This window comes from Paramormyrops kingsleyae, chromosome 4, assembly GCF_048594095.1.
Source record: "Paramormyrops kingsleyae isolate MSU_618 chromosome 4, PKINGS_0.4, whole genome shotgun sequence".
NCBI lineage: Eukaryota > Metazoa > Chordata > Actinopteri > Osteoglossiformes > Mormyridae > Paramormyrops > Paramormyrops kingsleyae.
The window spans coordinates 10,629,029-10,655,409 of NC_132800.1; the positions used below are offsets into that span (position 1 = coordinate 10,629,029).

General features: G+C 45.7%; 1 protein-coding gene across 4 annotated transcripts in view; it reads left to right on the forward strand.

Annotated features, from left to right (window-relative positions):
- Positions 1-26,381, forward strand: part of LOC111841371 (tripartite motif-containing protein 16-like) — a 129,777-nt gene that overhangs the window by 73,664 nt on the left and 29,732 nt on the right. For 2 of the 4 annotated variants that reach the window (XM_072710644.1, XM_072710646.1), the window contains exon 1: positions 25,727-26,374. The exons of the other annotated variants lie outside the window; for them this stretch is intronic. In XM_072710644.1, the coding sequence (XP_072566745.1) occupies positions 25,793-26,374 (582 nt within the window). In that variant the 5' untranslated portion in view covers positions 25,727-25,792. Of the gene's footprint in view, positions 1-25,726; positions 26,375-26,381 lie in introns of those variants that run through there. 4 annotated transcript variants of the gene reach the window in all.

Here is a 26,381-nt window from a genome sequence, read left to right on the forward strand (position 1 = left end):
TTTTTAAAAGGAGCTCACCGGTTCTATTGATGATAGGACCTTTCTGAAACAATCTCGGACCATGAAATAGGAAGGCAATTTACAGCTCAGTAGCGGAATCATTATTTTTCCGCACCGCGAATGCAACATTTTCCTTGGGTTTCACATGTTTGCTGAATGTAGGCCTATACGCCTTCTTGGGCCACTTCTGATTGGTGAGCATGACTGGCACGCGAGAAGAACGGTGCTTGTGATTGGTGAGAATGACTGTCACACAGGGAGCACGGCATGAATTTGTAAAACTATTCTCACAGCAGTTTTAAACCCTGGGTCCGACGTGCTGTATAATGCATATCCTAAATCGCGATTTTTGACACTTGCTAATCGTGTTGTTTCAAATCGCGATTTCAATTTGAAATCGATAAATCGTGCTACCGTAATACAGGCTTAGCCCACTGAGCCACACGCTGCCACAAGTGGCCTCTAAAAGGAATGGGAAACATTAAGTGCAGGTGTGAAGTGCACTGCTAGGACAGTTTGTATCAGGCTCCTAGAAGCAGGACTGAAGTCCCATAAAGCAAGGAAGAAGTCCTTCATTAATGAGAATCAGAGAAGAACCAGGCCAGTTTGCAAAAGATATATATCATTCACAGACGCACACCAATGAGAAATGAGTAAAACAGAACATTGTGCTGTAGTCTCTTATTTTTTTCTGTGTCCTCTAATGACGAGCTCCACATTCTGTGCTGCTGCCTCTGCTGGCCGCTTGTTTGTTTCTCTCCCCCCTGTCTAATTTAGATGTGGTGCACCTGTTCCCCTGGGGGTGGGTGTATAAGGTGGGTTCCCGGCTAAGGGGGGAGGAATGGATCCTGTGGCAGCCACCACGCCGGCTTCGGCTCTGCATCAGTGTTTCATTGTCCTTTTCTGTTATGTTCTCTCCTGTTTGTGCTCTTTGTTAATAAATTACCCCTGACAATCGAGTCATCCTGGGTCTGAGTGTGTTTATGCTGCGTCTGACAGCAGCCGGAACGTAACACTTACAGAGACTAACATGCATGAGCATGAGGGTTTACAGCCTATATGCATAAGCATTTCTCTCACATCTGTGGTATACTTACAGACAATGACACACATGCAAACAGGGATATTTATCCCTCTGGTAACAAACACAGACATTTCTGTCTTCAAAAGCACACAAGTTACCTCAGTTCTGCCCTCTCATTTTAAAATCACAAATAAGAAAAACTATAGATGTACATTTTCTAACAAATTATTAATCACACATCTATATATTGTATTTCTATTTCTTGTACTTTCAAACTATTTTTCACTTTTGGTTTAGATGCCAAAGTGTATTTTGCTGTCTGAGTACTTGTACTTGATGATGATAAAGATGAATCTAAAAAAGTGTGTCGAATGGCAGCCATCACCATTCTATCAGCTCTGCAAAACGCCCAGAAAATAAGTGGTCAGATCTGAGAGAGAGAAATGACTTAATGCAGCTCTTAGTGCAGCTCATACAGTAACTGTGTCCACAGGGAATAGTCACTGGATCCTTCAATAGATGCAGACAGACTTGATAGCTGAACTGGTTCAGTTCCAATGTGACACTGGCTTCTGCCATTTTCCAAAAGAAAAAAACACTGATTAGATCATTTTCATATTATCTCTGTTTTTTCATACTTCTCAGGCTACAGTAGGTGTGGTTTGGACTGAGGCCAGACTGAGAAGAGCAGACTGTGCAAACAGTGGAGTTGGAGTTTAAACTGGACAGAGTTAAATAGCAAAACAGTTGAAGAGGCATGGGAATTTTTCAAAAGCACATTGTTGCAAGTGCAAGAGGACTTCATACCTGTTTCCAGCAAAACTAAATCTAGGAAACGACAACCAAGGTGGTTTACTAAGGAAATTAAGAATAAAGTCAGGAGGAAAAGGGCTCTGTTCCACAATTGGAAAATAACTAATGATTTCAAAATTAAGCAGGAGTATCTAAGTCTACAGGCAGAGTTAAAAAATGACATTAGGCTATCCAAGAGGGATGTAGAAAGAAAAATTGCATTGGAGGCTAAGCATGACAGTAAAGGTTTCTTCCAATATTTTAACTCCAAGAGAGCACTAAAAGCTGAAATCACTAATTTGCAGGATAGTAAGGGACTTATAATTGATAACGAAATTGATATAGTAAATGAGTTTAATGATTATTTTTCAAGGGTGTTCACAATAGAGAACACAAGTAACTTACCACCAATTAATACGAATACAGCATCGTCTATGACCAATATATGTATAACTGAGGTTGATGTGATACTAAGCCTAGCTAAACTCAAAATAAATAAATCGCAGGGGCCTGATGGCATCTCACCTATAGTCTTAAAAGAGATGAGGGATATTATTAGCCAACCTTTAACTTTAATATTCCAGAAATCATTATCTGCGGGTGTGGTACCATCAGATTGGAAGCATGCTAATTAGTGATGACCGATATTGATTTTTTATTACCGATACTGATACCAATTATTTGCATGTTTATGTGCCCGATAACCGATATTCAGAACTGATATTTATTTATTATTATACTTCTGTTTTTGACACAATGATTACAACACCACTGAACTGAACAAACTGTTTTATTTATAACAATCACTCCCTCCTTGCATACAAATCAAAACTCTTATTTATACACCAATAAGAGGTGCACTGTTACTAAAGTGTTTTTGTTCACAAATAAAATCTTCAATGAGTTAAAAAAAAAAACATGTAACATTCTTAGCCACTTGAAAAAAAATTACGTTGCTGTTTTAATGCAGCTTAATACTCCCAGTTGAGCAGAACGAGGTTGTAGTGTAGAAAACAGAGTCTACAGAGAAAAGCATGAGCAGCAACACTAACATTACCAATAAGCAAAATAAATATAGAATGTCTGTTTTCAAGCACAGGAGTCATATCAACTTTGCAGAAATGTAACTTCATTTTAAACTACAGTTTTATTAGGTTTATAAAGCTGTTTATAGGCTAAAGAGTGAATAATAATTTGCTGGATAATGTTAATTTACTGAATAATATTCTGAAATATTGAAATATAACAAACAAAACATAGTTTTTAAATTGCTTTTCTGATATGTTATACCACAATTACGTTTTTAGAAAAAAAAAACGTTTTTGTCGTTCTAGATTATGAAATGCGTGCTGACAAAGCGCATTCAATTTCTTAGTTATATTTATTTAGAAGATGTTTATTCGCGGAATGATGGTTATATATAGTAAATGTTAATATAATTCGGGGTGTTTTAGTGAATCTTGTTAAAAGTTAGATGCGGTGGCTGTGCTGGAGCATTTCATGAGCATCAACCCGATGAGTGAACAGCAAAATGGAAGCGACTTCAGGAGACGAATGATGAGCATATAGACGCTCGTTAGTGGCTGTATTTAATTCAGGCAAGTTACGTCTTTATTGGAACAGGCTGACATGACGGTTTATCTTAGCATTCGTGACTCCGACTTCACGAGACTAATGATGAGCATGTAGACAACATTGAGAAAATTAAATTCAGCGCTTTTATTTACAAGATGCACTCATCCATGCCTGTAAATTATTTAATTCATGCAAAGTTACATATTTATTGGGATAGGACTTGATGGGTTATTTTAGCCGACCAACTTCACGAGACTAATGGTGAGCATATAGAGAGAATTAAATTCAGCGCTTTTATTGACAACATGTGCTTATTAATGGCTGTATATTATTTAATTCAGGCAAAGTTACGTCTTTATTGTGACAGGATTTGACGGATTATCTTACGTGACTGTGAGTTCGTCTTTATTTCTTAGAGCCAAGCTGCATAAACTACATATCAGTCATTTATGTAACACATATAATTTGTGCATTAATAGCTGTTATGTTAAATAAAGTTTACTAAATATAGCAAAGCAAGTAAGTACAGTATACTTTACCTGTGCACGCAGTTGTTGTTTCCCCTCAGAAGCCGTGCTGCAATGGCGATCATGCGCGTATTTCTCAAAACACCCACAAGATGGCGGCGTGTATCGTTAAACCCGATATTACAAACCCGATAACCGATTATGGTAAAATGCTTAAATATCGGGAAAAATATCGGTAAATCGATATATCGGTCGATCTCTAATGCTAATATAACACCCATATTAAAAAAAGGGGATAGAAGTAATCCAGCAAACTATAGGTCAATCAGTTTAACTAGCATTACTGGAAAAATAATGGAAGCTATAATTCAAGTGAAAATGGTAGATTACCTAGATGCAAATAACATTATAAAGGATAGCCAACATGGATTTAGGAGAGGTAGATCCTGCTTAACGAATCTACTTGAGTTCTTTGAGGAAGCTACAAGTGAAATTGATCACAAAAAGGCCTATGATGTGATTTACTTAGATTTCCAGAAGGCCTTTGATGTTGTCCCCCACAAACGGCTCTTGCTAAAGCTTAAAGCTGCAGGGATTTTAGGAACTGTGGCAGCTTGGATCAAAAACTGGCTAACTGACAGGAAGCAGCGAGTAGTTATTAGAGGCACAATGTCACAGTGGGCCTCCGTTCATAGTAGGGTACCGCAGGGTTCAATTTTAGGACCACTATTGTTCCTAATTTACATTAATGATATTGACACAAATACATACAGTAAACTGGTTAAATTTGCAGACAACACCAAGGTGGGCGGTGTAGCAGATACTGATCTAGCAGCAGAGAGGCTTTAACGGGATCTGGATTTAATTAGCGAATGGGCTGATACTTGGCAGATGAAATTTAACACAGATAAATGTAAGGTAATCCATGCAGGGAGCAGAAATATAAAGTACAGATATTTTATGGGTTCCACTGAAATAAAGGTAGCTGATTACGAGAAAGATCTCGGTATGTATGTTGATGCTTCCATGTCCCACTCTCGCCAGTGTGGGGAAGCAATAAAAAAGGCGAACAGAATGTTGGGTTATATCTCTAGGTGTGTGGAGTTTAAGTCAAGGGAGGTGATGTTACACTTACATAATTCCTTGGTAAGACCCCACCTAGAATACTGTGCGCAGGTTTGGTCACCATACCTCAAGAAGGACATTACTGCCGTAGAAAAGGTGCAACGAAGAGCTACGAGAATGATTCCTGGTCTTAGAGGAATGTCTTATGAGGAGAGGTTAGCAGAACTGAATATGTTTAGCCTTGAGCAAAGGAGACTAAGGGGGGATATGATTCAGGTCTATAAGATTCTAACGGGTCTGGATGCTGTTCAGCCAAATGACTATTTCAATATTAGTCTAAATACTAGAACTCGTGGCCATAAGTGGAAATTAGCGGGAGAACATTTTATAACAAATTTCAGGAAGCACTTCTTTACACAGCGTGTAGTTAGAGTATGGAATAGTCTTCCTGCTAGTGTAGTGGAAGCTAAAACCATGGGTTCCTTTAAATCAGAGCTAGATAAGATTTTAACAACTCTGAGCTATTAGTTAAGTTCTCCCCAAATGAGCTTGATGGGCCGAATGGCCTCCTCTCGTTTGTAAATTTCTTATGTTCTTATGAATAAAATACTATATTTTATGAACTACACACACAACACATTAATTTAGCTTTTACAAGTATAACAGTTACTGACATTGTTTTTTCCCCCCCCAAACCTACAGTATCATATTGCAAAGAGGTATTAAGAGGGGGTGAGTTGCCATAGTACTTAGCTCTGTTGCCTCACACCTCCAGGGTTTGAGTCTCTGCCCCAGCTCCATGTGGTGGAGTTTGCATGTTCTCCCCAAATCGCTGTGGGGTTTCCTTCAGGTACTCTGGTTTCACCCCACAGTCCAAAAACATGCTGAGGTTAATTGGAGTTACCAGCTCGTCCATAGATGTGAGTGTGACTGTGAGTGTCAGTGTGACTGAGTAGATGTAGATCCTTTATCTGTCACATGTAGTTATAGCTACTACAACATACAGTAAAATGCTTTTTCTGGCAAAAAGTACCCCGGCTGTGCTATACATACAAAAGAGATAAGTACAAACATCACAGAAAGATTAAGTGCATATAGTACATATAATACACATAAGTATACATAACATAACATTGCACTGTGAAAGTATAAATATAGAGTATAAATTGCACTGTATACAGATTGCACTGTGAAGATATAAATCTCACTGTCGGTGTGCCATAAAGTGCAGATGTGCAGATATTTTATAAGTTATAGAAATGGATGGTAGAAGACTGTGTGTGTGTGTGTGTGTCGTTGTCCGTTATGTGCTGTGGTTGAGGAGGCTTACTGCTTGTGGGTAAAAACTCCTCCTAAACTGTTCAGTTCTTGACTTCAGGCTGCAGAGGCGTTTCCCTGACCTCAGTGGCCTGAACAGTTTGTGGGCGGGATGGCTGGAGTCCCTAGTGATCCTGGTGGCCCGGGATCTGCACCTTTCAGCATAGATGTCCTGCAGGGCTGGACATCTCAGTGTCAGTGTGCCTGTGAGTGTAGGTGTGCCTGTGAGTGTCAGTGTGACTGTGAGTGTCAGTGTGCCTGTGAATGTCAGTGTGACTGTGAGTGTCAGTGTGACTGTGAGTGTCAGTGTGCCCTGCAATGGGTCGGTACCCCATCCTGGGCAGCTCCTACAATAGACTCCAGTCTCCCACAACTCTGTATAGGACACAGTATAGAAAATGTATAGAAAGAGAAATTATGCAGAAGGCAGACTGGTAGGAGAGAGCAGTTATACTGAGAATGAATCTCTGTGTCCATGTAGACTTTTGCTAGTCATTCGTTTGCTTTTTTCCCCAGATGAAGCAGATTTACAGCAAAAAGCTGATGGGATTTGAAGCTGTCATGTGGCATCAGGTGTAATATACACTTTTGTGCAGTTATAGACAGACTGTGCCAGGTTTAGAGATCTCGCTTTTCTAAGTATTGTCAATCCAAGACTGATTTGTTTTCTACATGTTATAAATGATATTAAAGGATGGTGCACATAAATGTCATATTTCTTCATTTTGTTTCGGTGTCTGTGCTGGGAGTGTAGTTGTCTTAGGAAGGAGAGTCAGGTGACCAGATTCCCAATGATTGTTTGTCGTGAGAAAATTTACCAGGATGTAGTAATGAAAATGTATTCTAGATTTCCATTAAGAAATGTCAAGTTAAAATATCAAATCTAAGCAAAAGTGAAAGGACCGGCTTCAGCCAAGCCCATTAGAAAGTATCATGTGGTGTGAGGTGTAACATGCAGGCTTGTTACATTCCCTGCCTAAAACACTAGCAAGAAAATAATAAAACACTTTAAGAGATTTTGTTTTTGCATTTTGCACTGGAGTTTTTATTTTTCACAACACGTTCACAAACAGGAGGTGCAACGAACTTCGGGAGTGACCCACGCCAAAAATAACAACCAAAACAACTAACGAGCACATCCCAAACTGAGCTAATCCCTAAGTGAAAATAAGTGAACAAAACGACAAAGACTAAACCTGGCTCCCTATCCAAAACACACAGTAAACACCACGGTCGCAAAACAAAATGGCAGTCACTCCTTACGCACCAAAAAGACGACACACAGGCCGAAACATGGTATCCAAAGGGCGAGAAAAAGAATAGTCAGAAGACAGGCGGGAGATCAGAAAACCAGCAAAGAAGTCAAACCAAAGCAAAAGTACCAAGGGGCGAGCAAGAAATCAAAATCCGAAAACCAAAACAGTCATACACGAGCAATCCAAAAACCAAATAAGCAAAACCAATAATCAAGAAAATGAGCAGAGCTCCTGAGGTGTCTTCCTGTCGGCTTTTCAGCTCCCGGAATCGGAAGTCGGCGCAGCTGGGAGGCGGGGCCAGGTCCGGGCAGAGCCGAAGGGGCGGCAGACGAATGGCGAGTGGGCAGGGCGTCCGACGAACCTACTCGGCACAAACCCGAAGCTTACGGCACGTAACACCCCCCCACACAAGAATGAACCCGATAGGTGTTCACAGACTCACAGACACAAACACGAATAACAAGCACCGCCCACTATAATGAAAAGGGGAACAAAAAAATGACAGATACCCAGAAGGCGACTAGGCTCGTGAAAGAGCGTCCGCCACCAGGTTGCTAACCCCTTTCTTGTGTCTTATCTCAAGGTTAAATGACTGAACGATCAGAGCCCAGCGCATGAGACGCTGGTTTGTGTTGCACATGCGGGTTAAAAACACCAGAGGATTATGGTCGGTGTAGACGACCACTGATTGGATACTATCACCGAGGTACACTTCAAAATGCTGTAGGGCCAATAATAGCGCTAGGGCCTCTTTCTCAATGGTACTATAAGCTAACTGGTGTTTCACGAATTTCTTGGAATAATAGCATACGGGGTGATCGAGCCCGTGGTGATCTTCCTGCAGGAGGACTGCACCGGCACCCACGCCACTAGCGTCCACCTCCAACTTGAAGGGCTTGGTAAAATCTGGAGCGGCCAATACAGGGGAACTACTGAGTAGTAATTTTACAGCATCAAACACAGCCTGGCATGCAGGGGACCAAACGAACTTCGTACCTTTGCGAAGCAAATGGGTAAGAGGCGCGACCACATTTGAAAAGTTACGGCAAAAACAGCGGTAGTAACCGGCCATCCCCAAAAACCGCTTCAAGTCCCGTGGTGTCTGTGCGACAGGAAACGAGCCGATGACCTGGACATTTACGTCCAGGGGCTTGACCTTGCCATGGCCGACTTGTTTGCCAAGGTAACTAACTGTACCCTTACCAAATTCACATTTTTCTGTAGCCGAACAAACACTTGCTCAAGTGATCTCACATGCTGCTCCCACGAGTCCGAATAAATAACAACATCATCTAGATAAGCCTCGCAGTGAGGGATGTCACCAAGCACCTTATTCATCAACCGCTGAAATGTAGCCGGGGCATTACGTAGACCGAAAGCCATCACGGTGTACTGGAGGAAGGTGTCAGGGGTAACAAATGCAGAGATCTCTGAAGCACGGGGCGTTAGGGGAACCTGCCAATAGCCTTTTAGCAAGTCTAACTTAGTTACATATTTTGCCGAACCGATGCGATCAACACAGTCCTCCATGCGAGGAAGAGGGTATGCATCTGGTCGAGTCACGGAATTAACTCTCCGATAATCCGTGCAGAAACGGAAGGTGCCATCAGGCTTGGGAACAAGCAGGCACGGGGAACACCAGGGACTATTACTGGGGATAACGAGACCGGTCTCAACCAGGTAAGTGGTCTCTTGAGACAACAGCACCCTTTTCTGAGGGTTGACCCGATAGGGATGCTGCTTAATGGGAGCGTGATCACCAACATCAATGTCATGTTTGATAACAGGGGTACGCGAGGGGACATCAGCGAACAGGGACCGGAAGCATCCTACTAAAGACGCAACGTCAGTTTGGGTGGACCGAGGCAAATGGCTGAGACGGGACGGGAGGTTTTTCAGAGCCTCTGAATTAGGGAGGCGAGCACAGGGAAGACAGTTCCTACCGAGGTGTAAATCGTCACTCTCCGGGGAGTACTGGCTAAGGGCCACGACGCCTATGGGAGTGGAGACCGGAGCAGAGACGGGCGAGGGGATGGAGTCCGAGCGATCAAGGTAAGGTTTTAACATGTTTATATGGCATACATGAATTTTCCTTCTGCGGTTAGGAGTCTCCAACACATAATTAGTGGGGCTAAGTTTTTCCCGTATCACATATGGACCCGAGAAATGGGCACGCAGGGAGGATCCGGGCAGCGGCAGAAGGACTAAAACACGATCCCCTGGTTGAAAGCACCGGGTCCTTGCGGACTTATCGAACCTTCCTTTCATCTTTTCCTGCGCGGCTCCAAGAGATCGACGGGCTAGTTCCCTAACAGTAGACATTCTGTCACAAAGGGAGGTAATGAATTTGGACACGTTTTCCGATGGGGGTGACGCACCTGGGGATAACCACTTCTCCTGTAAGATTTTCAGGGGACCTCAAGCAGCGTGACCAAACACCAGCTCTGCAGGACTGAATCCGGTGGATTCCTGTACTGCATCACGTATGGCGAAAAGGAGAAGGGGCACTCCCTCATCCCACTCCCTACCTGCATCCAGACAATAAGTACGCAGCATATTTTTAAACGATTGGTGAAATCGCTCCAACGCCCCTTGGCTCTCAGGGTGATAAGCGCTGGAAACTATATGACGCACCCCCAATTCTCGAACGACATGAGCAAATAACTTCGACGTGACGTTGGTACCCTGGTCTGACTGCACGTTTTTAGGAAGTCCGAAAGTAGTGAAAAACTTAATCAAATGTTTTACTATAACAGGGGTCCGGAGGCTACGGACAGGGATAGCTTCCGGGAACCGAGTAGCGGCACACATGAGGGTGAACAAGTACATGTTCCCCGAACGAGTTTTTGGTAATGGGCCCACGCAATCGATAAGCACGTGCTCAAAGGGCTCACCGATCGCTGGTATCGGACGTAGTGGAGCCGGGGCGATGGTCTGGTTAGGCTTACCCACTACCTGGCAAACATGACAAGACTTACAGTGACGTTTTACATTGGAATTGACACCGGGCCAAAAGAAATGAGTCAGGAGACGGGTTAGCGTTTTCCTGATCCCAAGGTGACCCGAACACGGGTGATCGTTAGGCGAAGGACAACACATAGTCACGGTACAACTGTGGGACTACCACCTGGAACAGAGTAGCCCACTCAAAAGGGGAATCTGGAGCGGTCCACTTCCGCATCAACACGCGGTTGCGATGAAAATATGCGGTAAGGTGGTCCTTCAACTCGCCTTTTTCCACAGCAGAAACACGACAAGGCTCCAAGGAGGGATCATCCGCCTGTGCCGCGATCAACGCGTCAGTAGTGGAGGGAACCTCAGGGGAAACAGCAAGTTTCACCGGGATTAGGGAGTCTGGATCACCTGTCGAAGGAGCTGGTAGAGCAGGTTCGGACATAAATGTATCGGTTAAGTCGATGTCCGCGAGCCGGCGCCGCTGGGCGCGGGTAAGCACACAGGCAGGAAACACAGCGGGGAGGTCCCCCGCTACATCATTCACACAAATCTCAGGGTCGGAAACAACTTCCGGGAGGGGGACGATCCTCTCCCCCGCGATATCATTCCCTAGAATAAATGTGACCCCTGGAACAGGCAACTGGGCTTGGACCGCAACACGAACTAAACCCTTAAAGTCAGGGGTACACAAGTATACTTGGTGCAGGGGAATCGCAGCCACACATAAATCTATACCCTGCACCAACACATTGGTGCCACAATAAGTTGCATTGTCAAGGGGAATAACTCCTTCAACTAGGAAAGACTGTGCTGCTCCCGTATCCCGTAGGATAGTAACATGGTGTCGTTCCATGTCTTCACCAAGCGAAACAGAACCAGGGAACACAAACGGTCGGAAGGCGGGTTCGACAGCACCAGGTGACAACGAGATCCCTTCGGGACGAGCAGTAACATGAACCTTCCTTACAGCAGCACGAGCGTCCTTACGCCGTAGCGCAGGACAAACAGAAATAATATGACCCACTTCGTGGCAATAAAAAAGTCTACGAGGCAGAGGAGTTGGGGCAAGCACAGTCTTGTGGGTTAAAACAAACTCATCCGCAAGGGTGGCAGCTTCAGACAACGAAACAACCTTTTGTTCGTTTAAATACACCACAACGCGATCAGGAACACAGTTTTTAAACTCCTCTAATAACAACAGTTCCTTGAGCTGATCAAAGTCAGAGACACCACTCGCAGCACACCATTTATCAAACAGCAACGTCTTCTCACACGCAAACTGAACATGGGTTTGGCTGGCGGATTTACACAGTTTTCTAAAGTTCTGTCGATAAGCCTCCGGGACTAGCTCATATGCCTTCAGTATAGTGGCTTTCACGACATCATAATCTAAGCTCTGCTCTAACGCCAGAGCTGAACAAACCTCTTGTGCTTTCCCCACTAGCTTACATTGTAACAGTAATGACCAAAGGTGTTTGGGCCAGTTCAAGGTCGTAGCGATCCGCTCGAAGATAGAGAAATAGGCATCTACCTCATTCTCACGAAAAATGGGAACAAGCCCAACATGGCGGCTGACATCGAATCCGGAATGCCCAATTTCAGTGCTTTGGGAAGCTGGCGAACCCAAAGGAGAACGAGGGCGAGGAGCGTCTTAGGCACCAACTGAGTCACGGGCGGGTAGGTCTGCCTGAGGGGCGACACCTGGTGAGTGTACCTTCCGCGGACGGGGCTCAGGCTTTGGTTCAGCCCTGCTTGGCCCCCGCAACCTCCTTCTCAGCTTCTATTTCCACAACCCGCACATGGAGAAGTTGTGCCTGATACTCCTGCCGTTTAATCTCCAACTCCAGCTCCCTCAGCTTAATGGTAAGCAGCAGTTCCTCCCTAGCTGAGCGAGGATCGCCGAGATCCATGCGGATCCCCAGCCCTAGATTGTCGCCGCTGGCCTCCGCTGCAGCCGACATCTGCACAGGAGTGGATGCAACACCCGGCGAACCGCCCAACTCAGGTAGGATACCCTGCTGAATCAGCTCATCCTGCAGAACCTGTTTTATCGCCCGTTTGGACGCCTCAACGGGGACAAACACCTCAAAAATTTCAGCAAGTCGTCCTTGCGGCACTTATCAAATTGCTCGAGCGTAGGCTGGAGGGCGAAAGCTATGAGATCGAACTGTGCCATATTCACTTCACTACCACTAATACAACCACCACCGCCCCCCCACAAAAAAAAATCCGCCAGACAAACACCAGAAGGAAGCAAAGAAAAGAAAGGACGAGCCCCCATTTTCTGTTACGATCCCCTGTCTAGGGTCAGGGACCGCCAGAAAGGTAGAGGAGAGGGACCTACTCGGCACGAACCCGAAGCTTACGGCACGTAACAACCTATATTTTATTTTACTAGCCTGCACAATCTGAAAATCTGAGGAAAGCAGGGTTTATTTACTGCACAGAGACTTTATCAACAGTTCTTTCATTTAAAACATTAAAAAAATCAGTGAAACTTCAAAGCAATTTTTCTGGTGCTGCCTTATCTAAACACCTGGTAACCTGCATATCAAATAGCTCTCTTTCACTGTTAAGAGGGGATATTACAAAATTACAACTATTGAAAAACAAACATTCAAACTTCTTGGTAATTTTCAGCTTTATACATCATTAATTATGTTTTTTCTAAATCTTATTCTAAATCTTAATCTTACCTCCAGTCATGGTCCACACAGATACATCTGCTTTGCTGCTTCCACAGACAGGGAGTGAATCCCTGCAAGACCATCGACTGTAACCTGTGGCATCAACTTTTATGTTGAGGCTTTAGTATCTGTAAAATGTATTCCAGTGAAAGCATTAGGATATCAGCCGTACAAATACAGCATAAATGAGAGACACAAAAGCCATAATAGCAACAAAAGTGAAACATTACACATTAAATTAGAAGTACTTTTACATAAGATCCAATTTCCTGGTTGACATATACGATGTAGTATCCAGTCAAGATTAGATGCATGAGGCTTTGGGAAATGGAAACCCCAAGAAGAATTACATTCAATTCATTCAATGCATTTGCTGGACCTATGATTTAGAAATTACAATTTGAAATTTACCGAGAGATGAAGTGCTGGATTCGCTGATATGGGTGGAAACCATGTTTGAATAACATGGCTATTCCCAGCAAATACTTTGCAACTCTGCAAGTGTAACATTATTTTATATGATCCAGGCCATGAACAGCTCTGGCCATCCCAGGATACGCGGATCTAGGGAGATAAGGTCGGTTTGTCCCAGAATGCCACCACATGCCTTCCCCATCACACTGTGCTCTGCTTCATTTCCATCTGCGGAGCTCACCCTCTGTAGCACCTGTTTGAATCAAAACAAGGTCATTTTCAGCGCATGGGTTATCAACATTCTTTGCCAGCAAAACCTTATCCCCAAACCCAGTGGAGTCCTTAGCTAAACGTTTAGCCCACTGGTCTTCGAGGTCATTCCCCTGACTGATTTCATCAGTCCGCTTTGTGTGGGCCAGGCACTTCACTATTGCCACCTGTTCGGATAGCATGAGAGCGTCCAACAATTGTTCCACTAACTGATGATGCTGAATGGGTTTTCCGGTGCTGGTACGAACACCCCTCTGCTTCCACAACACACCATTATCGTAACACACCCCGAAGGCGTATCTTGAGTCTGTGTAGATAGTGACTTTCTGTACTTCAGCCAGTTTGAAGGCCTGTTGCAGTGCAAACAGCTCAGCCGCCTGTGTGGACCAATGTCTGGGCAGATGCCCTCCGTCCACAAGTGATCCATCTTGCAGCACCATGGCAAAGGAGGTCGCTGGGGATCCATCCTCCAGCCTCAAAGAACTCCCATCGAAAAAACAGGACGGTGCCTCCTTCCAGTGGGATGTCAGTTAGGTCCAGTCTAGATCTGCACACACAGTCAATTACCTGTAAACAATCATGCGGTTCCCAGTGTGGGGATCTGGCTGTTTTATGCATATCCCAGGCCACCCCCATAATATTTTATTTATATTTGCGATGACTTGTTATGTTTGGCCACATTTCTACATGAAGGAAAGCTACTTACCACCGTAACTTGCAGTGCACACACAGTACTTTACTCCCCTCATAATCGATGAACAGTGCTGGGATGTCACGCAGCATTTTAGCTCAGACCGAACGCAGCCAAAGTAGCGTTCACATGTGGGCAACCTGCTAATTATTTGTGTGTGATTGCAGGTAAGCAAAAAAGCCACAAAAGCATATGCGAGGGGAATGGCGTAATAGACGTAAACAGTGAGAAGGCAAGTCATGTTTTCTTATTTTAAATAGGAAGTGTATGTGAAACTCGTACCGTGTAAAAGGGGGAATCGGCTTAATGGCGTTCGCATAAAATGTATCTACTGTAGTGACGGTGGTGAATGGCTGAAGTAATAGTTAGTAACCTAATTTGTATTAGTGGGCCAAATATTTTCAGTCGATGGATGGTTGGTTAATTGGTGTGAATGTGTTTCATGTTTATTTGACGCAGCATTTTGGCTCAAAGTAGCGTTCACACGCAGGCATCCATGCTGCTAACCTGCTAATTATTTGTGTGTGATTGCAGATGTGGCGATAAAAGGAAAAGGACCAACGTCACACGGAGTGTTAATTTATTCAAGTGTGCTTCCCCCGTGGGAAGGAAGGTCGCTAGGTTCAAAGCAGAGCAACTTTCCACAGTCACATTTGCCAGTGATAGCAACACATTCTGATAATGCACCAATCGCGCAGGCATCAAATGAGATGTCCTGGCCAGTGTCAGGATCGCGTGCACTGCATGGGGAACTCGACGTTTCAGTGGATGCAGCTGCACTAGATCTGCACTCGCCATCACTGCCTCAGCAGCTGCAGCCACCGCTTGAAGGCAAGGTGGTAATGCTCGAGCCACCGAGTCCAAATGCTTTGAGTAGTATGCAACCGGTTTGCACCTTCCCTTGTGATACTGAGTCAGAACTGAACCCTTTTTTCATCCACATATTGCACAAATGGCTTTCTATAGTCAGGCACCCCCAAAGCTGGGGCTGACATTAACACCTGTTTTAAACCAGTTAGGGCGTCTTTAGCTTCAGGCTTCGAAGTCAGTCTGTCTGTCAGTCCTAGTTTAGTTTTCAAATCAACCAAGGGCTGTGACCTCTGTGTATAATCCTGAATCCAAGGCCTACAATAGCCAATCATGCCTAGGACTTAAAGCAATTGCTGTTTAGTCTCTGGCTTGGGCATCTCCTGTATAGAGGCCACTCGGTCTGATCCTAATGCCCTTCCCTGGCTTGTCAACACATGTCCAAGGTATTTCACCCTTTGTGACACCAGCTGTATATCTCAGATCCAACAGACACCTTTGTGTTATATTAGTCCACAGGGCTATTGCATTTAATTATGACACTTGTATGCGACAGTGCAGAGGAAAATGTATCTTTTTTATCCCACTGAGGATACTGCATCTGGGAGACAACCAGCACCACACCCTTTATCACATACACATTCTCCAAAAGCCACACATATGGTCTTATCGACATACACTGTATCCTACACTGTATCCTACACTGTAAAAAAAATCTCGTAAAAAAACGGCAAAATGACTGGCAGCAGCGGCTGCCAAGCAAAAACTGTGAAATTACAGTAAAATGTTTTATTTCAAATGAAATGCAAAAACATTTAATTAGGGCTACATATTAGGGCACCGGGAGGAGAGCAGGGCCGAACCGGGAGGAGGGCAGGGCCGAGCCGGGGAACCGTGAGGAGGGCAGGGCCGAGCCGGGGCACTGAGAGGAGGGCAGGGCCGAGCCGGGATACCGGGAGGAGGGCAGGGCCGAGCCGGGATACCGGGAGGAGGGCAGGGCCGAGCCGGGGAACTGGGAGGAGTGCAGGGCCGAGCCGGGGCACTGAGAGGAGGGCAGGGCCGAGCCGGGATACCGGGAGGAGGGCAGGACCGAGCCGGGGAACCGGGAGGAGGGCAGGGCCGAGCCGGGGCACCGGGAGGAGGGCAGGGCCGAGCCGGGGCACCGGGAGGAGGGCAGGGCCGAGCCGGGATACCGGCAGGGCCGAGCCGGGGAACCGGGAGGAGTGCAGGGCCGAGCCGGGGCACCGAGAGGAGGGCAGGGCCGAGCCGGGATACCGGGAGGAGGGCAGGGCCGAGCCGGGGAACCGGGAGGAGGGCAGGGCCGAGCCGGGGAACTGGGAGGAGGGCAGGGCCGAGCCGAGCCGGGGCACCGTGAGGAGGGCAGGGCCGAGCCAGGATACCGGGAGGAGGGCAGGGCCGAGCCAGGGCACTGAGAGGAGGGCAGGGCCGAGCCGGGGCACTGAGAGGAGGGCAGGGCCGAGCCGGGATACCGGGAGGAGGGCAGGGCCGAGCCGGGGAACCGGGAGGAGTGCAAGGCCGAGCCGGGATACCGGGAGGAGGGCAGGGCCGAGCCGGGATACCGGGAGGAGGGCAGGGCCGAGCCGGGGAACCGGGAGGAGTGCAAGGCCGAGCCGGGATACCGGGAGGAGGGCAGGGCCGAGCCGGGATACCGGGAGGAGGGCAGGGCCGAGCCGGGGCACCGGGAGGAGGGCAGGGCCGAGCCGGGATACCGGCAGGGCCGAGCCGGGGAACTGGGAGGAGTGCAAGGCCGAGCCGGGGCACTGAGAGGAGGGCAGGGCCGAGCCGGGATACCGGGAGGAGGGCAGGGCCGAGCCGGGATACCGGGAGGAGGGCAGGGCCGAGCCGGGGAACTGGGAGGAATGCAAGGCCGAGCCGGGGCACTGAGAGGAGGGCAGGGCCGAGCCGGGATACCGGGAGGAGGGCAGGACCGAGCCGGGGAACCGGGAGGAGGGCAGGGCCGAGCCGGGGCACCGGGAGGAGGGCAGGGCCGAGCCGGGGCACCGGGAGGAGGGCAGGGCCGAGCCGGGATACCGGCAGGGCCGAGCCGGGGAACTGGGAGGAGTGCAGGGCCGAGCCGGGGCACTGAGAGGAGGGCAGGACCGAGCGGGGATACCGGGAGGAGGGCAGGGCCGAGCCGGGGAACTGGGAGGAGGGCAGGGCCGAGCCAGGGCACTGGGAGGAGTGCAGGGCCGAGCCGGGGCACTGAGAGGAGGGCAGAGCCGAGCTGGGATACCGGGAGGAGGGCAGGGCCGAGCCCGGTTACAGGGAGGAGGGCAGGGCCGAGCCGGGGCACCGGGAGGAGGGCAGGGCCGAGCTGGGGCACCGGGAGGAGGGCAGGGCTGAGCCGGGATACCGGGAGGGGGGTAGGAATGACTGAGGCTGATTTGGTACGGCTACCTCCTCTGACTGTAAGGGTGCCGCACACTGTTTATGCCGTACTGACTTTTCAATTGACTCTGGCCAGACAAACTTACTATCTGAACGTGTTATTAACTTTGGCAAGCACAACTTGATAGCCTGACTTCAAGTACAGAAGACAGAATACAAACCATGAGTCTGGAATAACCAAGTCAGCTAGTGTTGTGGTTGCAGAAAGATCACTTGGTAATTTTGGCTTCCCAAATACCAAACCTGGTGGCTGGCACGACAACGTCAGTATCCGGCTTAATGGTGAGCAATCTGTCAGCGAGTCTCTGGCATTCAGCGTCTGGGACCTTAGTACTAAACAGTGCCAGGGGCACCATCTCCGCAGTCTTGTACCAAAGATTGTGTCGTGATGCTCTGATGGAACTTCCTGACGTTTCTTCACTCACAGTTTCATATCAGAGCAGACGTTGATAAAGAAACAAGTTACAGATGAACATTCCATCCACCACGAACAGTATATCTACTGTAAGTCACAAAATGAGTTGTCAAATGTCAAGCTGAAATTGAGGTGCACCAAGAAGCTGTACTTTATCAGCATTGCCTACTATAACAACCTCTTCTGTTTTACATTTATCATGCTGTGAGGACATGATCTTGAAGTCCCAATGAAGTGTCGCCATTTCAGGTGGAATCCACTGCTATCTTATTGATTCTGCTGCTGACTCAGTTCCCTTGCAATGTGATCTGTCTGCAGTGGCGTAAGATGTTGAAACCTTTGAATTATCTCCCTAGGCTTCCTCAATCAGTGCTATAGTGTAAATGTCCTGCAGCAAAGGTGTCATTTTGAGGCGTGTTGCGAGCTCAACAAATGTGTCACACAGCCAGCCAATATTTTGTCCTTCCTGTGGAATGTTGCCAAGTGATCGTTTCATTGATTTTAAGAAGGTTAAGTCTTCTGGGTTCTTAATGAACTTCTTGGAATTTACAGGCCAAAGAGGAAATGTTTTCTCCGACTTCAGGTTCAAGAATTTTCTTCTTGTTGTTTGAGACGCCCTTCTTTGCAGTGGAATGCTGTGCAGCTTGCTGTTCTTCTCTAGATATGTCAACATGCATTCACACGCTTTGCTTTGTGTTATGATTGGTGTTTCAGCTTTCTGATAGAATTCATTCATATACACAAGCACAAACTTAGCCGCTTTCCATACTGACTTATTTATCTGAGATTCTCTGCCAGTTGAGTACGGTACATCAGGCACCTCAAACCCTTTCGATAAGTCGGTAAATGTGCCCCTTTCACCACTGTATCATCTTCAGTAATGGCATTTCCTAGTCTGAATATTTCAGCAGACTGCTTTGTTTTCTTTTGCACTGCCTTCAACAACTGTAACAAAAACAGGTTTGGTTTTCATAGTTGAAATTCACTTGAACATGTTGAAATGTTGCAGTATTACTTTGTATTTTAAATTTCAATAGTACAAAATAGGACTTAAAGGCAATAGGCCAAACATCTTAGTATCAATTTAAAAATGACAGATGATTGGATATTATTGTGATGCTGATTATTACATTATTAAGTTTCTTGCTTGACAGGACTGAACCATGTGGGCTTTGTGTCGGCTTTTACAAAACTAAAAGTTAAGTTTCTCATAATAACTTGCAGGCCCTCAAAATTATTGCCTATGACAAAATTAAATACCAGCTTAAAATAATGCTCTGACATCACGCTTTCCATATATACAGTATGTAAGTATCAATATGAATTTTTATTAAGACAATAAGAAAAGTCATTTGTATTGCATGAGCATTCTGCTACCGAGCATTACGCTACCGCCTTAGTGAAAACTTCAGGTAGGAGGACCCATCCATCCATCCATCCATCCATCCATTTTCTGAGACTTGTCTTATTTAGGGATGTGGGAGGTACGGAACGACCCCAGAGGCTATGGGTGCAAGGCAGGGAACAACCCAGGATGGGGTGCCAACCCATCGCAGGGCAGGAGGACCCCATCAACTAAATGCTATCTGCCCAAAATTTGATCTGTTTGCAAGACATGTGAAAAGGAAAAAAAAAAAAACTAGAATAGGGACAGTCTCATCTTTCAGCCTTAGGGTGTTTGATGCACCTTAACGACTATGCAGTAGATATACTGAGGAAGAGGAAAGAAAACAGCCTTGTTAAGCGGCATTAAAAGCGAAGGGCATCTGCTTCCAGACACCGTACCCAGCTGGGATGTGAGTGTTTCTGATCATCGGCACTGTGCTTTATGAAAGTGCTGAAGAGGCGACTGAGGGTTTAAACAGGAAAGGCTTCCAGATGGATCCAATGAAAATGTCTGACAGGCAGCAGGAGAGACTGAAGCAGCTCTTAGCTTGGGAGGAGGTGGAGGGCAGCTGTGGGCATGAAGAAGGATCATTCTGACAGCAACGAATTCGAGAGAAACTGTCGATTTTAGAGAGGAACAAACAGCACAGTGAAGCTTATTTTTTGATGAACAGTCTTTACATGGTCCTATTCTGTCGGTTGTTCCACAGCAATTATATACTTTGACTTCATCTTTAGACTTTAGCTTAAAACTTCAGCAAATTGGGAACTAATCATTCGCAGTGATTTTGATATCTTGATTTATTTTTTCTGTAATTTTTAGACTTTTTCCACCAATGAAGAGGTGACCCCATTCTGCAGATTGGCTCTTTCCCCTCAGCTTTCAGAAGGAACTACACACCTTATTTGGAGGTCTTGCAAATGTATATAGTTCAAATTAAGTTTTGTACTTCCCTTATCATTCTGTGTTATCAGTTTAAGAATGTGTCTGGCTGCATCAATGCTAAAACAGATTTCTGGGGAAAAAAAATTCAAAGAAATTTTCAGGAATATAAAATCATATCATTGAATGTGAATGGGCCATCATATCAGTGATACCTAAGTAAGGGAAAGTTAGGACACACTGGTTACACAATTTAATTTTCAAGATTCTTCTGGTATAACCATGAGAACATATACGCAGTAGTAGCTATACATATTTGTTTATTCCAATCTATATAAGTGTTTAAGTGTGACGGGTAAAATAGGTGATACTCGGTGAACATGGTTATAAGGGTGGCACAGAAAACACTAAGATTGTCTAAGGACACATACAAACATAACCTATCTGTATATTGAGACTAGTAGTCGTGAGTAAATCAATATACAGGGTCTACAAAAGCCGACTTAGAAGAAACTTTCTTTAGGGTGTTGGCCTGTTGGGTGAGTGGTAGGTAAGGCAGGATGTCTGGGGAGGGGGTTGTGTGCCAAGTCGAGGGACCCCTGTTCTTGAGGTCCACTCTGCTGTCTGTAGGTTCCTAACATCGGCGGAGCGGGGGGGGTGGCTTACTGGGCTTAAGCCCGGGTTGTTGTTTCAGAAGCCCAGGGTCTTTTGGAGTGTAATTTGTTTCATAGTTAGATGCCTGACTGACAACTGTATAAAACAAAAACTACACACAATATTCGAAGCACATAGCGCACAGTCGTAAATTCCCCCTAATTTTGGTATGATCCGAGCTCAGGCACTAGGCGACTGAGCACAGCACTTACGCATGTGAGCGAGGGGGGAGAAGCTGCTGCCTGCGAATTTGCTGTAGGAGAAGTGCAGACAGGCAGACAGAGGAGAGCTTAAGTTTGACCAGGTACCAAAGCAAATCATTCGTACTGTACAAATAATGTAAATATGACGGTGTTTCACAAAAGATTGATATCAAACTCATCACTTGACCTATATTACGTTACTTGCTCTTCGAGTGAATCAACAAAATAGCGAAATGAAAAGCCGAACAACAATGCTGTTTTTCAGTTGTTACCCTCCATGGCTAAATAAAGCACTCTAAATCGGTTTCATTTATGTACTGATGTACACAACAATGAACATAAGGGGCTTCTTTCAAAGAAAAAAAATTATTTTATATATTATGCTTTTTATGTTGTTAAAATAATATGGTACAAACTAGTAACTCATAAAGACCAATACAGAGGGATCATTAAATAGTAATGATTATCTTTCTGATCATTCAGATAGGTCAGGGGAAATCAGGAAAGCGAGAGAAAACCAAAACACAACAGCATCACAGCAGGAAGCAGCAGGTGGATCGTTAAGGACAGCTGAAGGAGGTTTACTGGAACGAGCAGCAGGAGATGATTTAGGAACTCTAGAAAGTGGTCCAAGACAAAATGTCCTCCCACAGTATCCACTGAGCCAGTTTGGAGGCCAGCAGAGGGCATTCAATAAGAGTTGGTTTGAACAGTTTAAATGATTGGAGTATTCTGTTGTGAGGAACTTGGCTTTCTGTTTTTCATGTTGCATTTTTGGGAAGCAAAAATTTTTTTTAAAAAAAGAGAGCCTCAGTCATTCAGGGTTCTGCAATTGGAAGAGCGCTTTAGATGCCTTTAGGGAGCATGAAAAGAGTTCCAGCCATTCATCTTCTATGATGTGCTGGCACAGCTTTAAAACCACAAAAAAACAAGGTGATGTTGTTCAGCAACTTAGATCAGCAAACGCAGCAGAGATTTCAGAGAGACGACAGTATCTCCACAGGATCTTAGCTGTAACAATTTCCTTGGAAAACAAGGAATACCATTCCGTGGCCATGATGAGCAGGGAACTTCCTTGAGTGCATTTATTGTGACTTGGACAGGTGGAATTCACTTCCATTAGATTTTAGTAACAAGACTGAAACTATTAAAATTAATGTTTTCTTAGGCATTTATCTGTTCCAGTCTTCAGGGCTTCAGGGTGTAACCTCTGGCTCTGCCCCCCCCCCCCCCCCCACTCTGTATGTGAAGTCTGCATGTTCCCCCAATATGAGTTTTCTCCTCATTCTTCAGAGACTGAAAACATGCGGCCAGCCGATAGTGATCTCTAAGCTGTCCTTAGTGTGTGATTGTGTGTGTGAGTGTGTGCTCTGCTATAAACTAGTATCCTATCCATCGTGTCCCCTGTCCTTAGTGTGTGATTGTGTGTGTGAGTGTGTGCTCTGCTATAAACTAGTATCCTATCCATCGTGTCCCCTGTCCTTAGTGTGTGATTGTGTGTGTGAGTGTGTGCTCTGCTATAAACTAGTATCCTATCCATCGTGTCCCCTGTCCTTAGTGTGTGATTGTGTGTCTGAGTGTGTGCTCTGCTATAAACTAGTATCCTATCCATCGTGTCCCCTGTCCTTAGTGTGTGATTGTGTGTCTGAGTGTGTGCTCTGCTATAAACTAGTATCCTATCCATCGTGTCCCCTGTCCTTAGTGTGTGATTGTGTGTGTGAGTGTGTGCTCTGCTATAAACTAGTATCCTATCCATCGTGTCCCCTGTCCTTAGTGTGTGATTGTGTGTGTGAGTGTGTGCTCTGCTATAAACTAGTATCCTATCCATCGTGTCCCCTGTCCTTAGTGTGTGATTGTGTGTGTGAGTGTGTGCTCTGCTATAAACTAGTATCCTATCCATCGTGTCCCCTGTCCTTAGTGTGTGATTGTGTGTCTGAGTGTGTGCTCTGCTATAAACTAGTATCCTATCCATCGTGTCCCCTGTCCTTAGTGTGTGATTGTGTGTCTGAGTGTGTGCTCTGCTATAAACTAGTATCCTATCCATCGTGTCCCCTGTCCTTAGTGTGTGATTGTGTGTGTGAGTGTGTGCTCTGCTATAAACTAGTATCCTATCCATCGTGTCCCCTGTCCTTAGTGTGTGATTGTGTGTGTGAGTGTGTGCTCTGCTATAAACTAGTATCCTATCCATCGTGTCCCCTGTCCTTAGTGTGTGATTGTGTGTCTGAGTGTGTGCTCTGCTATAAACTAGTATCCTATCCATCGTGTCCCCTGTCCTTAGTGTGTGATTGTGTGTCTGAGTGTGTTCTGCTATAAACTAGTATCCTATCCATCGTGTCCCCTGTCCTTAGTGTGTGATTGTGTGTGTGTGTGTGCCCTGCTATAAATTAGTATCCTATCCATCGTGTCCCCTGTCCTTAGTGTGTGATTGTGTGTGTGAGTGTGTTCTGCTAAAACTAGTATCCTATCCATCGTATCCCCTGTCCTTAGTGTGTGATTGTGTGTGTGAGTGTGTGCTCTGCTATAAACCAGTATCCTATCCATCGTGTCCCCTGTCCTTAGTGTGTGATTGTGTGTGTGAGTGTGTGCTCTGCTATAAACCAGTATCCTATCCATTGTGTCCCCTGTCCTTAGTGTGTGATTGTGTGTGTGAGTGTGTGCTCTGCTATAAACTAGTATCCTATCCATCGTGTCCCCTGTCCTTAGTGTGTGATTGTGTGTGTGCTCTGCTATAAACTAGTATCCTATCCATCGTGTCCCCTGTCCTTAGTGTGTGATTGTGTGTGTGAGTGTGTGCTCTGCTATAAACTAGTATCCTATCCATTGTGTCCCCTGTCCTTAGTGTGTGATTGTGTGTCTGAGTGTGTGCTCTGCTATAAACTAGTATCCTATCCATCGTGTCCCCTGTCCTTAGTGTGTGATTGTGTGTGTGAGTGTGTTCTGCTATAAACTAGTATCCTATCCATCGTGTCCCCTGTCCTTAGTGTGTGATTGTGTGTGTGTGTGTGCCCTGCTATAAATTAGTATCCTATCCATCGTGTCCCCTGTCCTTAGTGTGTGATTGTGTGTGTGAGTGTGTTCTGCTAAAACTAGTATCCTATCCATCGTATCCCCTGTCCTTAGTGTGTGATTGTGTGTGTGAGTGTGTGCTCTGCTATAAACTAGTATCCTATCCATCGTGCCCCCTGTCCTTAGTGTGTGATTGTGTGTGTGAGTGTGTGCTCTGCTATAAACTAGTATCCTATCCATCGTGTCCCCTGTCCTTAGTGTGTGATTGTGTGTGTGAGTGTGTGCTCTGCTATAAACTAGTATCCTATCCATCGTGCCCCCTGTCCTTAGTGTGTGATTGTGTGTGTGAGTGTGTGCTCTGCTATAAACTAGTATCCTATCCATCGTGCCCCCTGTCCTTAGTGTGTGATTGTGTGTGTGAGTGTGTGCTCTGCTATAAACTAGTATCCTATCCATCGTGCCCCCTGTCCTTAGTGTGTGATTCTGTGTGTGTGTGTGCTCTGCTATAAACTAGTATCCTATCCATCGTGCCCCCCGCCCTGTGCCCCCTGGGACAGGCTCCAGGCTCCCCTCACCCCTGTACAGGATAAGCAGTAATGGAGGACGGATCCACACTGTTCCAAAGAAAGGGCTCCAGCTCCCTTCAGGACTTCAGACCAGCTGCTCTCACTTCATGCCTCCAGGCTTGTGGGTCTGGTTCCCACTCCTGGTTCTGCATGTACAGCTTGCATGTTCTCCCCGTGTTCCGTTGGGTTTCCTCCCACAGTCCAAGATCATGCAGTTTGGTGAATTAGTGTCTTTAAATTGTCCTCAGCCTGTGAGTGAGTGTTTTTTCCTGTGATGGACTGGCATCCCACCCAGGGTGTCCCTGCCCTGTGCCCTGTGCTTCCTGTGATTGGCTCCATAACCCTGTACTGGATAAGCGGTTATTGGAATTTGTTGGATATTTTATCTAGTATTTAATCTTTCTGTTCCTGGGTTTGGCTGAACCTGATCCATTAACTTATGGCTTAAATATGAGATTTTAACTAAATAAGTGTTTAATGAAACTGATGTCTTAACCTATAATTGCACATACCTGTATGCTATACCTAATACCACATGATAGTTTCAAAACAAATCAAATTACATTTTTCCAGTAAATGTGCTTCATCTGGAGAAAGAAGCAAAGACAATTATCTAAACAGACACAGAAATTCATTCTCAATAGAACTGCTCTCTTATACCTTTCTATGTAATTTCTACCTAAAAAAATCTAATCCTAAGATTATAGCTTATCTGTGGGAAATCAGTAACAGTTAAATGCATAAAAGCTAAATAAATGTCTGTTGTGTGTACAGTTTGTATAATGTAATATTTTACTCATAAACTTCAAAACCCAGTGTTTGCCCAGTCTGCTCTTCTCAGTCTGGCCTCAGTCCAAAACCACACCTACAGCAACCTGAGAAGCAGGAAGTTCCTCTCACTCTCACACACACAGACGACGAAACTGAATCCTATCAGTGTTTGTGGTAAAATGGCAAAAGCCAATTCCGCACTGGATCCGAACCAGTTCAGCTGTGCAATCTGTCTGGATCAACTGAAGGATCCAGTGACTATAGGCTGTGGACACAGTTACTGTACGAGCTGCATTAAGAGCTGCTGGGATCAGGAGGATCGTCTTGGAGTTTACAGCTGCCCCCAGTGCAGACAGACCTTCATACCCAGACCTGTTCTGCGCAGAAACACCATGCTGGCTGAGGTGGTGGAGATACTTAAGAAGACTGGACTACAAGCAGCTACTCCTGCTGACCATCATGCTGGACCAGGAGATGTGGAGTGTGATTTCTGTACTGGGAGAAAACACAAAGCTGCCAAGTCCTGCCTGGTGTGTCTGGCCTCTTACTGTGAAACTCACCTCCAGCCTCACTATGAGTCTCCAGCTTTTAAGAAGCACAAGCTGACTGATGCCACTGGACATCTGCAGGACATGGTCTGTTCCCAGCATGACAGACCACTGGAGGTCTACTGCCGTACCGACCAGCAGTGTATCTGTTATCTCTGTACAATGGATGAACACAGAGGCCATGATACAGTCTCAGCTGCTGCACAAAAGGAGGTCAGGC